Genomic DNA, 16,364 nt, shown 5'->3' with positions numbered 1-16,364 from the left:
TAGTTTGGGCACTGTGACATTAAAGAGCAGGTTGTAGGGGATAGAGGAGCTCTTCCTTCCCTCACATTGCCATAAACTTTTACTGTCAAACGTGGAAAAATAAATATTCTTGGAGTATATTTGTACAGTGCTTTCTGGCAGCTATTGAAATATGCTCTTTTGTTTTGAACTAGATCTGTCTCGCTGTACAAGATGCATCTGGAGTTTAAGTAGCTTCATTGTGAAGAAATGGGATGCAATACTCAGAACAAAAGAGATAATAAAAACGTGTATAGAGTCTTGTTTTGGAAAATGAGGTGGCCCTGTTAATCTAAGCCTAATTCTCCAAACTCATAATATGCTTAATGGATTAGCACTGGCTTACTTGGTGACAAGGCTGAAGAAAAGTGGTCCATTCCTGCCATTAAATATTAATCCGTGCTGGAATATTTTTTATCAATTATTTTTCTTCTTAAACATTTCCAGCCCTGTCAGTGTCTCCCTCATCTTGGTGATTGTGGGCAAAAAAAAAAAACCAACATGGGGTTTACAAGCAACAAGAGGCAAAAAAACCCCATGGATCAGATGATGTCTGAAAATGTGGGAATTTGGGAGGGTGTCAGTGGAGCACTGATAACTCAAAGGGACAGAGCAGCCCTTCCTGCTGTAAATATTTCTCAGTGACTGGAATTGTTTGTAACATTTCCTGAAACTTTTTAGCCATCCCTGATAAAACAGCTGTTCCAGACCTGGGGATGCACTATTTATGTTGTGACTTTGTGTCGAGGGAGAGCTGATCCTGAATGGGCAGGGGCTGGCACGGATCCTGCGCTGCAGAGAGAGCTCGGTGGCCTTGTGCTGCTGGGTGCTGTCTGCTCCAGCTCTCAGGGCTCTGTCTGAACCTCTTGGACCAGTTAATTGCTTAATGGCAAGTCTGTTTATGCTCCTGACAACACAGGTTGTAAAAGTATTTGGCTTTCCTGTGATTAAAAGCCAAAAAGAATCAGCTTTTCCCATGGCAGAGCTGGGATGTCTGGCTGCTGCAGCCTCTGCCAGTTATTCTCCTTGCAGTTAGGCCTCTTCAGATTACAAAGAACAACATTTAAATGCTGCAAACAATAGGAAAAAGTCATTTTTTCCCCATTGGTGTCTGTGTGTGTCTTAGCAGGACTGTGGCCTGTGGAAATGTAGTTTGATTTTTGAAATGGCTCCTGCAAGTCTCTGTCACATGTTAGCCATTACTGCTGGAATAGCATTGCACAATCCCTAGAAATTTATAAGCCTCTTTAATTCATAGAGAGATGGGTTTAAGAAGGTTTCCTGTGTGATTATAATTTTGAATAATACTTGAATTTAACACATTACTTGTCATCTCTCAGGATTGTGTTTTAGTTTTAAATATTGGCTGTTGTTCAGTGAGTCTTGGGCAGCTACAATCAGTTGTGATTTTATTATTTAAAATCTCACTATGCAGATTAAAGGGCTTGAGGACTTTTTATTATTTTAGACTTGACGACTTTATATTATTAAAGGGCCTGAGGGCTTTTTATTATTTTAGACTTGTTTCTGGTTAATTTGGTTTAAAAAAAGCTTATCTGTTTGTAACATTTAAACACTTCTGTTCTGAAGTAAATCTTACCAGGTTTCCATAACTGCCTTCAAGTGAATGAATATTTTTCTGAAATGTTAGATTTGGATTTGATTTATGAATTGACATAATTTTGTGCCCTAATCCTTGAAATTCTGGTGCATTTCATTTTCATCTGAGCTCAGGTAATGCTGAGCTCATGGTGAAGAGTGGAAAGGGTCAAGACCAGGAATTTGATGCTGGTGTAGACTGTTACTGAAAGTCATTCATCACTGCAGGTTCTACCTGCAACTGTATTTCCTCTTTGCTGTTAAAAGATATTTGAATTCTCAGCTTCTAAGCTGGCATTTAAATAGGAAAATTCTTCATTCATCCTTTGTTTTTTTTCCTCAAGGACAAATCACTGGGAGCATGCATGACAAATACTTTCAAGTCCTAGTTTGGGCTTTGTTTTATTTGCTAATACAAGATGATGCAGTCCTCCTTATTTTTTTTTTTCACCTTCTGGCCATGAAAAGAGAATTTTGGTAGCCAAACAACGGAGCAGCTACACAAACACTGCCAGAACTCTACACAAACTCTTCTTGCACAGGAGCTGGGCTGGATGGTTTGTTCCTGGAAACCTGCTGCTCCTGGCTGGCACAGATGGGCTCCAGAGGGAGGTCCTACAACTGCTTGTCTGGGTTCCAGAAGGCAGAGGGGAAGGATGGCATGAGGGAAGGTTTTCCTCCATTCACTGTCATCCATCTCCCCAAATAAATCTGGTAGTACTGGCACAGATCACTCTCACCCTGAGCACATCTGGAAACCTTCTGTAGCCTGGAAAGGTTCTGAGTCCCTTTGGCTGAGACAGTGGTTTGAGAAAATGGAGTTTAATTAGACCAGAATTAGCTTTTTTCAGCCTCTAACTTTGATGAGAGCCCAACAGTCACTTCAGAGAATTCAAACTCCTGATGTTTACAGGGTTGAGGAGCAGAGCTGCCACTGAGAGTGGGGAACTGCATCTGACAGAGGGTGAGTGTGGGAGGGCTGGGGAGCCTTGGCAAGCCCTCCATGGGGAGATCACTTTTCCACAGTGTTGGAATGATCCAGATTGCCAGGCAGGAATGAGGCCACACAGCAGTGGGAAGGGGACATGGCCCTTCAGCCTCACTGGAGCAGCAGCAGTTGGAAAGAACAAACTCAGGATGGTTTCATTTGGTACCACTTGGGAAAATGGACAATGACAATGAAAAATCCTGATTTCTCAGCAGATTTAATGTGGCATTAATTTGTGTGTGGAAATTATGTTTTCCATCATCATGACTGTAATATTAAAATTTAGGTATTGAAGGATATGGAAGTGTCTCAGTGTTCCAACCTTTCCATAGCAGATATTGTTGGTTCTGTAAAACAATGTGCAAAATTGGGATTTTTCAAAAGGGACCTGATGGGTTTTACTTATTTATCAGGGCTGGGAGCTTTACATAGTTTCCAGACTTAATGCTGACAGTAGCCTGAAACCTTTGGCAAAGTGCAGGCAGGAGAGCCAAGGACTAATGGAATGCATTGGAGGGGAAATGCAGGTTTGGGTTTTTTGGTCTTTCAATACTTAGAACTTTCTTGCTAAATAAGGTTGTACAGTGCTGTAATAGCTCCCCACAGTTACAGCTGGTAGAGGCAGTGTGAGGATGTTTCCTGGGATAAATTCCCTAAATCCCTACATTCCCTGCTTGTCTTTTGTCAGGCTCATAGTAAAAATCCTTTTAAGAAAGCTGTTGTGTTTAGCAAATATTAACAGTTAAACATTTGTTTTTTGAATAGCTCCTGTTTGATAAACACTGAGTGTTATTGTGTGAAGTTTACAGGGGTGAAGGATCCCATAATTATTATTTTGTTTCCTCTGCTTTATCCAGGATTGTGGCTTTATCCTTGATCAAAAGATATGGTAATAAGTGCAGTCACTCTCCCAGCAGTTTGCAAAGCCTTTAGCTTGGGGTTTTCCTGCCTGTTGTATGTAAATCTTCATGTGTCCTGTTCCAGATCACTTACAGGCTTTAAAATTCAGTGCTGTAATGAGAACCAACACAAAATATTTATATTCTGGTGGTCTTAGTGCTGAGAAGGTGGAGTTAGTGCTCAGCCTGGCCATTCAGCAGTGCTGAATAATTCTGGGAACAGATACTGATACTGATGAAATCCTCCTCAGAATGTGAATAAGCTCCGTGCTGTTTACCAGGACAGCTTGGCTCCCTTTCCAGGTGAAACCAGTTCTTCATGCTTCTGCAGGTAAAATAACATCTGGGCTGGATCCACCCCTCAGTTCAAGGGATAAGTCAAATTTGTTCACATTACTGTATTTTTCTTTATCAAGTCAGAATCTGGTGCTTGTCTTTGAACAGGTTTTTGTAAGGGAGATGATAAAGAAATGCTCCCTCCCCTGAAGCAAGGGAGTCTGGCAATAATTGTGTCTCTGACAGTTGTTAAAAGTTAAGTTATTTTTGTAATCCTCTCAAGGAATTTTTATACTTGAAGATTTATACTCACAACTGACAGTTTTTGAGATATTAGAACCCATTGATACCATGGAGCTGGCCAAAACAATGGCTGAATGAAAAATTTCTATTGGAGGCTTTTTATAAACAAAATATAAGGAAATTATTTAATTTAATTTCCTTTAGTATGATTTGGTAAACTGCTGAAGCAGAAATTTTTGTAGCTACAGCTTAGGTGTTAATTTCTCAGGAGTTAATTTTTTGTGTTGATTTTCTCCAAAATCCAAGGCATAAATGTATAAAAACTCAATTTTTAATGAGCAGAACTTTTCTAACCTCCAAGTTCAGTTATAGGTCATGGAAAGAAGGTGCTGGAAAAGATGCTGATAGAAACTGGGGCTTGGAAAGCCTGGGACATTTTCTTCCAAAAGAGCATTGGTACATTCTGTAGTGACACAAGCACAAAGCCTGTGACACCTTTGGTCTGATCCATAAAAACTGGGGAGAAAAGGTGCCCATGATAGCAGGGGCTGCTTTTGGCCATGGTGTGTGATTTAATTAGCACTGGTAAATCTGATGGGGTGTAGCTGTTCTAAAAGTGACAGGGGATTCCTGGCAGTGTGGGAATTTTGTCATTTTTAAGGGGGCTGGAGAAGGAGCAGCCCTGGGTGCTGCAGGTAGGGATAATTAACAGGAGTGAAAGGTAAGATCAGTGTCTCTAGTTGCACTTTCAGATGCAGATTTCAAATATTGAAGACACCTCTCAATTAAAGTCCTTTATTGTCTGTTCTGTGTTACCCCTTTTGAGAGAACTGCATTGAGTACAGGACATCAATTCTTTTTGGAAGTTTCCCAACTCAGAACTGTACACTTATTTAGCATCCTGTTTTCATTACAAGTTTTCCTGCCATTTATTTCTCTTTTATTTGTGCCTGTCACTATGTCCAGCATGAAATAAATTTGAAATAGTTAAGTTTGTATTGTCACTCTTAGGCTTTGATGTGGTTTTTATATCTTAATTTTTTTGTGGATCATTAGTCAGGACATAAATCAGCTACAGGACTGTTCCTATGTGTGACAGGCAGAAGTGTTCTATGCACTAATGTGAAAAATAAACCTAGGCAAGTGTTTACAGTGAAATAAATTGCAATTATGGGAGGATTAATGTTGATGAATAACTTCCTGGGATAGTAGGAAGTGAAATTATTAATCCTGGTACTAAAAGTTCTTCCCACCCAGCCCTACCCTTAATCCTGGTCAATGCAAATCCATTCAGTCCTTAAGCAGTTATATGGAGATCAGAAACATGAAATTAGAGGAGTCTTCAGTATAAAAGAAAAAGATTCCAGGTTTGTTGACTGGGCAGGTTGAATGACACGATATAAGTTGGGATTTTTTTCTTCTTTTTTGTTTGTGCATTCTGGGTTGTTTGTTTGGGTTTGTGGTTTTTTTAACATATTGATTTCTGTGACATGGAATCTCCTCACTAAGAACTAGATCCATTTAGTGCTAGAAAAGGCTTTTAAAAATCATTGAAATGGAGCTGCTTTAATCAGAAATTGGTGTGGGGGGGCTGTCAGGGGGGGCTCAGCTCCCATGGCCTCTCCTGTGTTAGTAATGTGTGTGAAGACCCCAATCCTATGGATTGCTGCCCTGCTGGGCGTGTCAGTGCTGCAGAGAATCCTTTTTCCTTGCTGTGTTACAGTCTATAAAATAATCCCAGTCTCTCTACCTTGTGGAGAAGGGAAATTCCCCAGGAAAATCCAGACTGAGGGCAGGAGGGGTTTCAGGGCTCTTTGTCCACCATTCCAGCCCAGTTCCAGGCAGTCACCTCAGTTCCTGAGCTGGTGGAGAGCAGGTGTTGGAACAAAACCCCTCATCCAATGCTTCAGATTGCAGACTTTTTGGAATTTGCATTTTTTTTTGTGTTGTTTTTAAAAAGCCTTTAAATTTTGGAGTGGTGCTCATGCTCTGCCAGAGATGTACAACCTCATGGATATTTAATGAGCTTGTATTATTTCCTTTCACAAATAATTCTAGTACAAAGCAACGTGTCTTTGGTTGTTAAAGGTGTAGCTGCTTGTGATGAACTAAAATGTTGAATTATATGAGCTGCTTTGCATTTGGATTTTTGCGTCTTTCCTCAGTCTTTAGGAATGGAAGCTGGAGTTCTCTATCTGGAAATGGGAATGGCCATTAACTGGAACGAGCTTTCAACAGCCTTTGATTTTAGGTCAGGTTGACTAATGTTAAGAAGATTAAAAATATCTGAATTTATGATGTGTTTCACTAAAAATGGACAGCCATGTTAACAAATGCTACTTAGGTGGTGCCAGTGGGTTTTATTTTGTCTCTTCCAACCACCTTCAGTGGAAAGTCATGTTCAGTGTCAGAGAAAAGAAAAATAATTATCTTAATTTTTAAAAATTTCAGAAAGCTTTTTAAGCTTTCTTCCCATTTTGAAAAAGGACCAGCACTGTCTGACTGACAGGAGCTGTTAGACAACACTGGTTTGCTGCATATTTTTATCTAAGTGAGATGTGGCTCATGCAATAACACTCTGTCTCCATCCCTCTTCATGAACATCAAGTGCTCTGCAGTATTAATTATTGTGTGCCTTATTTTGCAGCTCAATGTATGGGTAGGAGTTTCTTGGAGTGGGAAAATTTAATTATTCTGGAAATGAGCTGAATGAAAAGTAAATATGCTGCCAAATTAATAATTCTTTTAAGTGTAGATGTATATATTTAAAATGAATTGTTTAAGTGACTTTGGGGAAAGATATTCAGAGTGACTGGATAGCATCAGATAGAATTTTATGTTTGAAATTTAGGAAATGTCAGGCTTCTATTAAGACAATACACTTGAGGCTAGAAAATATTTTTCTTGGAGCTGCAGAGTCTCATTATTCCTGCTGAGTTGTTATAAAGATCAATAGCTTCCAGGCTGATTACCCAACATGAGGAGAAGGATTTATTTTGGGATATAGAGCAAGGGATGGATTTGAGATGTCTTGGACATATTTAGAGTGATTGGAATATTGGTTGTTGTTAGTGCCTTTCTCTCCTGCCAGCTCTGAGCTGTGCTGGGAGTAGTAAAAATGTGTTTATGGCTGGTGGTGTGCAAATGTGAGGCCCTCTGTGTTGCTAATTTTAGCTTCTTCTGAATTACTACACTCAGGGTCTAGGATCAGTTTGATAAAATCCTCACACAATTTGTGGAAATTGGGCCAAGGCAGAAGAAGTTCCATTTTAGACTTGGTTTAAAGTTCCTGCTTATTCCAAATGGAGTGGTTTTGCTTCCTAGGCTTGAATTATTTAAAAGCTGAAAGCTGCAAGAGTTTGATTAACGCTCTTGACAAAAAATAGATAATTAGCTGGTTGGTTTGCGAAATGTTCAAGGTTTTAGTCAGATATTTTGGTCTTTTCCTTCTGAATTGCCAAAATTCATTAAAAAATTGGTGCCTTGGTTTAGAGACCCTGTTGGTGGTGTAGCCTTGCAGTTCTCCAGTTGCTGTGCACGGATGCTTGGGGATTTTGTTGTGAAGATACAGATAAACCTTGCCCATCTGATGCCCCTTTTAACCTGTGATTTTGTTAGCGTTCAAAAACACATAATCATGGGGGTTTATATGCGGTGCTTTTTATTAAGAGCTCTGGGAATCGGGGTATATTCAACCCAAATCTGACTCCGACCATACATCCGAAATGATCATGTTTTATACTCTATCGTTACATAACTTTCATGTTCATTATTAAACTTTTATTGTTCTATTGTATACAGAAATTTAGCCCCTCTCTGAATTTCCAACATAGTTTCTCACTATTCTTCTTATGGTTATATAATAATTACATTTAATTACTAAACAATCATCACATCTAACAATTATATAATTTATCATACTCCTTACGCAGGTGCAGTTGATCTGGGCAAGCACAAAGCCCAACATTTTAGATTCTATCTTTAACTTTTTCCAGGGTTCCACTATCAATTTAACACGAAAATCCCAAATAAAATGTGAATCCCACTCCCACGTGGGACTGCTCCCTCCTGGTGTCACTGCTCTCTCTGCCCTTGCAGACAACGTCCCGGAGGAGCTGAAGGACCCGTTCTACATCGACCAGTACGAGCAGGAGCACATCAAGCCCCCGGTGATCAAGCTGCTGCTCTCCAGCGAGCTCTACTGCCGCGTGTGCAGCCTCATCCTCAAGGGGGACCAGGTGGCAGCTCTGCAGGGACACCAGTCCGTCATCCAGGCGCTGTCTCGCAAGGGGATTTACGTCATGGAGAGCGATGATACACCTGTGGCTGAGTCTGATCTGGGCTCTGCACCAATCAAAATGGTTCGCTTAATTAAATCCACCTAATCATCTTCTTTTTATTTAACGCTAGTTAAGAGCTCTTCACTCCATTTGCTATTTTAATTTCTGGGTCGTTAACCTTAGCAATGTTTTGGTTTAAATACAGTTAGAACATACCATTTTGAAAAGGGATTTTATTTTCCAATCCTCTCTGTTTTCCTCTTTCAGAGTTCTCATATGGCAATGATTGATGCCCTTATGATGGCCTACACTGTAGAAATGATCAGCATTGAGAAGGTGGTTGCCAGTGTCAAGCGTTTCTCTACATTCAGTGCCTCAAAAGAACTGCCCTATGATTTGGAGGATGCCATGGTTTTCTGGATTAACAAGGTAACATTTACTTTGGGAAAAGCTTGCCTGTCTTTTCTTGTCACCTTTCAGATTTTTAAAATGGATTCTGGTGTGTGTCTTCCTTTCTTACTTGTGCATTTCTACCATTCCTTCTACTTTAGCAAGTATCTACTTTCTAGCATCCTTTCTACTTGTTTTCCTTAGGGAAGGATAAAGCTAGTAAATTTAAAAATAAAGAAGATAATCAGGAGCTAACTTACGAAAACTTTAAAAAATGGATTCTTTATTCTCAGAGAAGTTGCTATGAGGTGTTTTTTTGGTTGGTGGGGGTTTTTTTTAGGTGAAGCCCTGTTTCATGCTAAATAAGAGGATGGACTTAACTCTGACTAGATGGAACATTTAACAGAGGTGCTGGAATTTTTCCAAGGGCAGCAGTTAAGTTAAGTTACTCTAATTCTTTTGAGTGACAGGAGTCACATTCCAAAGGGAACGTGTCCTTGCAAACCCAGGATTGTGATTTCATCTCCTTCTGACTGAGATTTGGTCTAGAAAACTGCTGTGCCATGCTTTTCCATGAACTTTTTATGTTTGTAGCATGAATTTACTATTAAAGTAACAGAAGCAAGGAGGACACCTGTGGAAACATATTCAGTTGTATTTTAATTCATTTTTCTCTTTTAGGTGAACCTTAAAATGAGAGAGATAACAGAGAAAGAGATTAAATTAAAACAGCAGCTAATGGAAAGTCCAGGGCATCAAAAGGTAAAACAAATCTGTCTTCAGTTGTGATATTGTGTGTTGATGATGAATGGATTTAAATATCAGTATTTTCTTTGTCAGGGAAGTGTGAGGGCTCCAATCCTCAAAAGTGAGATTTTCTGCATGCACTTTGTTTTGTCTCTGTCATCAGTGCCCTTCCCTGCCTTGAAGCCCACTGGTATCTCCTGACTTTCCTTTAAGTTTCAGTAGGATGAAAACAACTTGTTTCAACTAAAATAACCTGTATCAACTGTCTGTGGGTAAATATGACTCAGCTTTCACAGCACAAAATATATGTTATATATTTTGAAAGCTCTTGGGGCATGTTCTTTTTGCATGTTATTGTTCCAGTGTGTATTTAGGGATTTATTCAGGTTCTGTCCAGGAAGGATACTCTTGGCATTCAAATGTTATATGTGTGTGTTTGTAGTTTTTTCCAGTTTTTTCCCTTGAGATTATATTAGAATGCACTAATATTGCAAACTATAGCACACTTTCATTTCTGGAGAATGTCAAATAGGTCTTTCTCCAACATAATATCTATCTGAACTCCCAATTTGTGAATGTCATAAAGCCTTAAATTGCAAATAACATATTCCTTCCTCAAATTGGCATTACCAGGCAAAGGGCTGAAAGTGTGACCTATGAACAAGGCACACTTTAATTTTCATGTTAGTGGTGAAGGTTTTTTATGTGTCTTTTATGGAAAATAATCCTTCATCAAAAAAGAGCTGCTTAATTTACAAGCTGATCTGTGGTCTAAGGTTATTTGACCCTATTGGCTATTGGGTCTCATTTGGTATCTTTAAATCTAAATTTCTAGGCTGCAAGGCCTCTGAAATATGAAAGTGTTTGTTGCTGAAGTGCATTTAAGTATTACTGCTTTTAACTTGCATTCCTGATGTTCCTTTCCTATTCCTACGTTCCTTTCCTTGCTTCCTGAGCAGTCTCCTTCCAAATGGTATTGGAAATTAGTACCTGTAAGTGAACTACTTTTACACCAGTTGTCATCCACAAAACCATGGCTTTTTAAACTTCTCAGAGTGTTTGCTTCCATTGCAATGCTTCTCAGCTGCTCTCTGAAAAACACCTGTGTGAGCTTTGGGGTCATCAGGCTTTGTTTCCATGCCGTGCTTTTTGCATACTGTACAGCACACAGCATACTCCCTTTGCAGCACCTCCAAATTGCTTCCACACTGCAGGACTCAGGGAGCTGGAGTAGCAATAAAAAATAAAAAAAAAAAAAAAAAGAAAATTACCAGTTGAAATGGTTGCATTTACTGGGTTGGGTGTGAGTAGGAACTGATGACAGCACTGAGGTGAGAGAAAAGCTGGGCAGCTTAAAGGGCTGCCTAATCTTGGAATCCATAGTTAAGATACTCAGATGTTTGTGCTTAAATAATGCTCTTACACTGCTCCTGCACCTGCTCTGCTGCAGATTTGTGAATCTGTCAGAGCCAGGGCACTGCTGTTCACTGAGGTGGGGCAGGAGATGGGCCAGCCCAGTTTGGTGGGATTGTGTGCTCAGTTAAGGAGCCTGGAGCTGGCACAGTGGGAGGGGAGACAGTAGAACAAAATACTGATTTTTCTTTGTGCTGAAGTGTGAAATTGGAATATCAATTCCACTATATATTTTTTAAAAAATCCCAAACCAACAAAATTGTGCTTATAGAAATCCTGCTTTCTTTTGTCAGAGTTTTCTGGGTTTATTTCAATTTCAGAGATTTTCCTTTGTTCCTTTGCTTTCCTCAGCTTTGATGCCCTTTCTCCTGCCCTTGCCAGGAGCTGGTGTTACTCATTTTCACTCTGGGAAGATGAGCTGTTGTCTCAGTTGTTAATTCCAAAGGGCAGAGCACTTGGGAAAGGCAGGTGTGATCAGGCAGCCTCCCCATGATCCCTCTGCCCTCCCACGGGGAGCTCAGTCCCACTGCAGCCTCCTAATCCTTTGTTTGAGCCAGATCTGTGGGCTGGAGTAAAAACTTTAAATATCTGAAATTAAAGGAAGTAGTAAACAAAGCTTGTCTTACTTCTAGTACACTTAGATTTTAATGGTTTATAAAGTTGTTGTCAGGTTCTGTCAATTCTGTGCTTTTTTATTTTGGGGTTTTTGTTTGGTTGGAATAGAATAATCTTTATTTCAGTAGCACTGTTTCTGCAATTGCTGCATACAAATGTTATTCACTGTATGCATGGGCAGGAGGGTTCCAAACCACAACATTTGACTTAGAAAATAAGGAAGAATTCAGAATTTTCAGTATAAAAGACTGAAGGGTTAAGAGAATAACAGCTGAGAAAAAAAGGGAATTAAATCCATAAAAACCCTCTTTGATAAATTTGTGGGGTTTTTCACTAAAGTCAAAAGAAACAAGGAATCTTTACAGATTTTAGTTCTTGGTATTGACTACCATTGATTTAAATTTCATTTTAGCCTATTGGAAAAGAAATATTTTTACCTACTTTAACTACAGGAGGAATTAAAGTTGAAAAAGAATTTCTGAAGTTTTTTTTTTATATAATTAAAGTGGATAAATGCTGACCCTTTCAAGCTAACCACTTTCCCTTGGTGTGCACACTTATTCTACCAGACTTAACACCCACATTGCTAGTGCATAATGGATGTTGCTGATGCCTTTGATTTGTTTCTTGTTTGAATAATCACCATCCTATATCTCACTGTTTCTCTCTGTAAGCCTGATCTGATGCATGCCCTATCTCACTGCATGCTGGAGCCAGTGGAATATGCTCGTGTGGTACAGTATGATTCCCATCCCATTCCATCTTTGTGCAGTGCTCCAGGCTGGGGAAAAACCCAATTTGCACCTGGGAAAAGGACAGAAAAAATAACATTAGCATGCAGAGATAGCTTTGAGTTCCTTGGGAAACTTGGGGTAGCATATGCAAAATAAAGAGAAGAAACTGGTTCTCATTGCTCCAAGTGATTTTCATTGCTCTGAACAGATTTTTTCACAGCCTGTGCCATCCTGAACTGACACCTAGGAGTGTGTGTGTGTGTGTGTGTAGAGCTTTCCCAGGCTGGCTTGGGAAGTGTAGGATGTTGGTAAAACCCAGCTTTCCTCTGATGACTCAGTGTGTGATTGGTGTGTCTGCACAGCAGACAGGAGATTCTGTTCAATGCCAGTGCTCTCAATGCCCTGAAGAGTCCAAGGGGTGTTTTCCCAGCACTGCCAGGTGTTTGTGCCGGGCCCTGCAGTGCATTCTGCTTTTGCTCTCCCACCTGCTTTGCTGCTCAGTTTAGACACAGCCTCCCATAGTGTGTGGATGCTCAGGAAACAGCAACCCTGGAACTTGCAAAACTTGCAAGAAGCAATGCCAAGATTTGTTCTTCAGCTGACTGCCTTTGGCAGCTCCAAATTCCCTGAGGGCTGCAGGGTGCTTTGCACCACAGCTTGATTTTGATCTCTAGTAAATCAAGGGGAGTTTTGCTGGGGATGTCAAGGCCTCCTCCTCTCTGAGTATTTGAAAAAGGTGGTTTTTATTTTTGCACAACACCTGTGTTGCACACAGATGTGCCATGCTCTGGTTTCCTCTGGGAGAACTTTGCTGTCTGTGGGCACAGCAGCAAACCCATGGATGTGGGTAAGGTATGAGAGATCTCCAGCCCCTCAGAATTATTTTTGTTGTGTTTTGTTTCTCCCAAGCTTTAAGTGTTCTCATGTAGTTCCCCGTCTCTCTTTCTTTGGATCTGCTGCATTCATGCATCTGTGGGGAAGGGTTTTGAGTTAAATTGATAAAAATAAATTAAAATGTGTGAAAGAAGTGAGGAATCCAGCAGCACAGATTGCTCCTGGCCATGAGGAGACTGAATGGCAGGTGAGCAACCTGCCCTAGTGCAAGGGGGTTGGGTTAGGTGATCTTTAAGGTCCCTTCCAACCCAAACCATTCTAGGATTAAAAGGGAAACACCATTTCCTTCAGAATTGGCTTCCACAGGGAGAAAAGCACAACTTTACCAGCTGGGTTTGACTTGGGGCAGAATGGCAGAAAGGATCCAGCGAAAAGAGGTTTCAATGCTTAACACAGATTCCTTTTTCTTTGCTTTTTTGGGGTTTTTTTTTGTCTTTTAGTCTCTTCAGCATGATGTGAACCCTTGTTTCTCTCTGTAGGTGCGTTACAGAAGGGACCACCTCTCCAGCAGGCAGTTACCCTATTTCCCTGTGCTGGAAGATCTGATGAAGGATGGTAGTGATGGTGCTGCTCTTCTAGCTGTGATTCACTATTATTGTCCAGAGCAAATGAAACTGGATGGTATGTAATAAAGGTTTTGAGGGAATCAAAGGAATAAAAGGCTTTCAGGCTTTGAAAGGTGAACTAGAAATACATGAAAAATTTAAAATGCAGCACATTTAATAGGTAGTGGAATATGGCAGGTTGGAGGCAGGTCACATATGGAATCTGCATTTCTAAAAGAATCTCTCTTGGATATTGATTTTTTTACTTACTGTATTTAGAAGACTGTGTTCTGTATATTATAAGCCACAAAAGAATCCTTTCTTTTCCAGTTTTAGATGATGTGGCTTTCTTTGCTCAAATAACTGAGCTTGGTTTCAATGCCATAAAAATGGAGTACATGTCCACCAGTGTTAGCTGATAATTTTCTTTTTTTTCTTGGCATAACTTGGCATTTTAACATCTAGATTATGAAATAGTTTCTCCCAATCTGCAGAAACTGTCACTCTTGAGCATTGCAAAATTTGAGTTCTCTTCCCCAGAAAATGTTTTTTCTTAACAAATCAATGTCCTTGTTGCATTAACTTCTGCAAATCAACATTTTGTATTGGTTTTTAAATTCTCAGATATGTTGTACCTTGCAGAGCACCTGAGTGCTTTCAGAAGGAACCAGCACTGTGAATCCTAGGAGTAACCCTTTATTATATGCAAATCAAGATGTCTGGTTTTAATTGCTTTTGTATTTTGTCATTATGTGTGTTCTCTGTAGCCTGTTTACCTTTTCTGTGGCTGTGCTAGACAGAATCCCCTGTGGATTCACAAATGAATGCAGAACTGATACTGTTCTCTGTGGTTTTCTTCCTCCTTTTCCTGTCCCTCTGGCCCTGAGCAGGTAGAGAAATGTCACTGGTAGCCAGTAAATATCCAGTGCTGCTGTAGAGTCTGTGAATTCCTGTATTTAGTGTTTCTGTGAGCTGGGGTGGAAGCGTGATCCCTTGGGAAAGTTCCAGAACTTACTCAGCCCTTTCCTCTTCCCAGATATCTGTTTGAAGGAGGTGACATCAATTGCAGACAGCCTCTATAACATTCAGCTCTTGAGAGAATTCTCAAATGAGTACCTAAACAAATGCTTTTACCTCACCTTGGAGGACATGTTGTATGCTCCTTTGGTTTTAAAGGTAAGAAACATAACAAAAGTTGGATTTTTCCATAAAATGTGGGTAAATCAGGAGTGTTGTGTTAATGTGAGGTGTAATTCTCCTTTTTTTCTGTTTCAGCCTAATGTCATGGTGTTCATTGCAGAACTCTTCTGGTGGTTTGAGAATGTCAAACCAGACTTTGTACAGCCAAGAGATATCCAGGAAATAAAAGATGGTAAGTTTGTAATCACAGATAACTGATAGCATGTTATTTAGAAAAAACTTACATTGCAGTGAAACTGTTGCCTGATGGTGTTTCCTTGGAAGGTTTATTTCTACTCAAAGTTTATTCTTGCTGGGGGTCTTTGAAAAGCAGTAAAGCAGAAGGAAAATTAGTCCTAGATCCACTTGAATTCTAATTTTTTGGATGGATAATTTTTGAGCAGATAATTTCCCCCCCAAACCCACTAATTAACTATTAATTTGTAACTTTCGTTACGCTCACCAGAATACAGATATTTTAAATAAAGAACAGTACTTCAGGTTACAGTGTAGACAGTTTCCCTTCTACCCTGTGCAATGTGGGAGCTCCCTGTGCTGTTGGCTCCTCCCTGGCCCTGAGTGGTGCTGATGCTGTCCCTCTGTGCCCAGTCAAGGCAGTGATGCAGCAGAAGAGCAGCCGCCCCCCTGTCCCCATCTCCAACGCCACCAAGCGCAGCTTCCTGGCCACTCCTGCCAGCCCCAGCCCTGCAGAGCTGCAGCCCCCAGCCCAGGCAGCCCCTGAGGCCTGCAGCAGGTACTACCTGCACCCCGAGGATCCTGACTACCTGTGAGTGTGTCTTCATCTTGTTCCACCTTCTCTGTGTGCTGTGTTTGGGTAACCTGGGGGTTTGTGCTGCTGAGTGTTATCATTTTGCCATAAACTGGGTGACCTTAGAGTCCCCAAAGGGGCTGCCCAGGGACTTTGAGCAAGCTGCTCTTGTGCAAGGTGTCCATGGTCTTTAAGGTCCCTTCCAACCCAAACCATTCTGGGGTTCTGTGAAAACAAACTTCAGCATGATCTGATGGGATTAATGAAAAGGGTTTTCAGCTGACATAAATTTCATGGTGACCTTTAAGTTATTTCAGCCTTTGCTTTGTCTTGAATTTACTATTTACAGAAGCGTTGTCTTAAATCTACTGCATTTAGAAACTTAGTTTAATTTCCAGTAATAAGTTTACTTTTGTGTTGTTACATGTGAAAAACTTCTTGTTAAGGAACTTCTTAAAAATTCATGATACTATGTTTTAAAGACAACGAGGGTAACTTACCCATGTGACTTTGCAATTTGATATTTTTTCTGATCATAGAAAAAGAAATTCTTTGTAGTAAGTATGAATTTTTGCCTTTTTGAATTAGTGGCAAAGGAGGAAGCCCTGCCTTCAGCCCTTCCCATCCACTGCTGCCTTTGAGGCAAAAGCAACAAAAATCTTTGCAGGGAGAAGACAGCCCTGGTAAGTCTGCCTTGAATTTGCCTTTCAACAAACAATGACTGTCAATGTCAATAAAATAATTAATTAAAATATAAGTTAATTTCTGTAAATGA

General features: G+C 40.2%; 1 protein-coding gene across 3 annotated transcripts in view; it reads left to right on the top strand.

Annotated features, from left to right (window-relative positions):
* The window catches only part of CAMSAP1 (calmodulin regulated spectrin associated protein 1), a 33,091-nt gene that overhangs the window by 8,978 nt on the left and 7,749 nt on the right, over window positions 1–16,364 (top strand). For all 3 annotated transcript variants that reach the window (XM_054284436.1, XM_054284437.1, XM_054284438.1), the window contains exons 3-11: window positions 8,122–8,384; window positions 8,571–8,732; window positions 9,375–9,455; window positions 10,400–10,432; window positions 13,576–13,717; window positions 14,678–14,817; window positions 14,917–15,013; window positions 15,430–15,607; window positions 16,178–16,272. In XM_054284436.1, the coding sequence (XP_054140411.1) occupies window positions 8,122–8,384; window positions 8,571–8,732; window positions 9,375–9,455; window positions 10,400–10,432; window positions 13,576–13,717; window positions 14,678–14,817; window positions 14,917–15,013; window positions 15,430–15,607; window positions 16,178–16,272 (1,191 nt within the window). The remainder of the gene's footprint in view (window positions 1–8,121; window positions 8,385–8,570; window positions 8,733–9,374; window positions 9,456–10,399; window positions 10,433–13,575; window positions 13,718–14,677; window positions 14,818–14,916; window positions 15,014–15,429; window positions 15,608–16,177; window positions 16,273–16,364) is intronic.

The sequence above is a fragment of the Melozone crissalis genome, unplaced genomic scaffold, assembly GCF_028551555.1.
Source record: "Melozone crissalis strain CALT ecotype California unplaced genomic scaffold, PUWL_Pcris_2 ptg000041l_1, whole genome shotgun sequence".
Taxonomy (NCBI): Eukaryota; Metazoa; Chordata; class Aves; order Passeriformes; family Passerellidae; genus Melozone; species Melozone crissalis.
The sequence above is the reverse complement of the archived record's forward strand: the minus strand, read 5'-3'. Positions and strand labels throughout refer to the sequence as shown.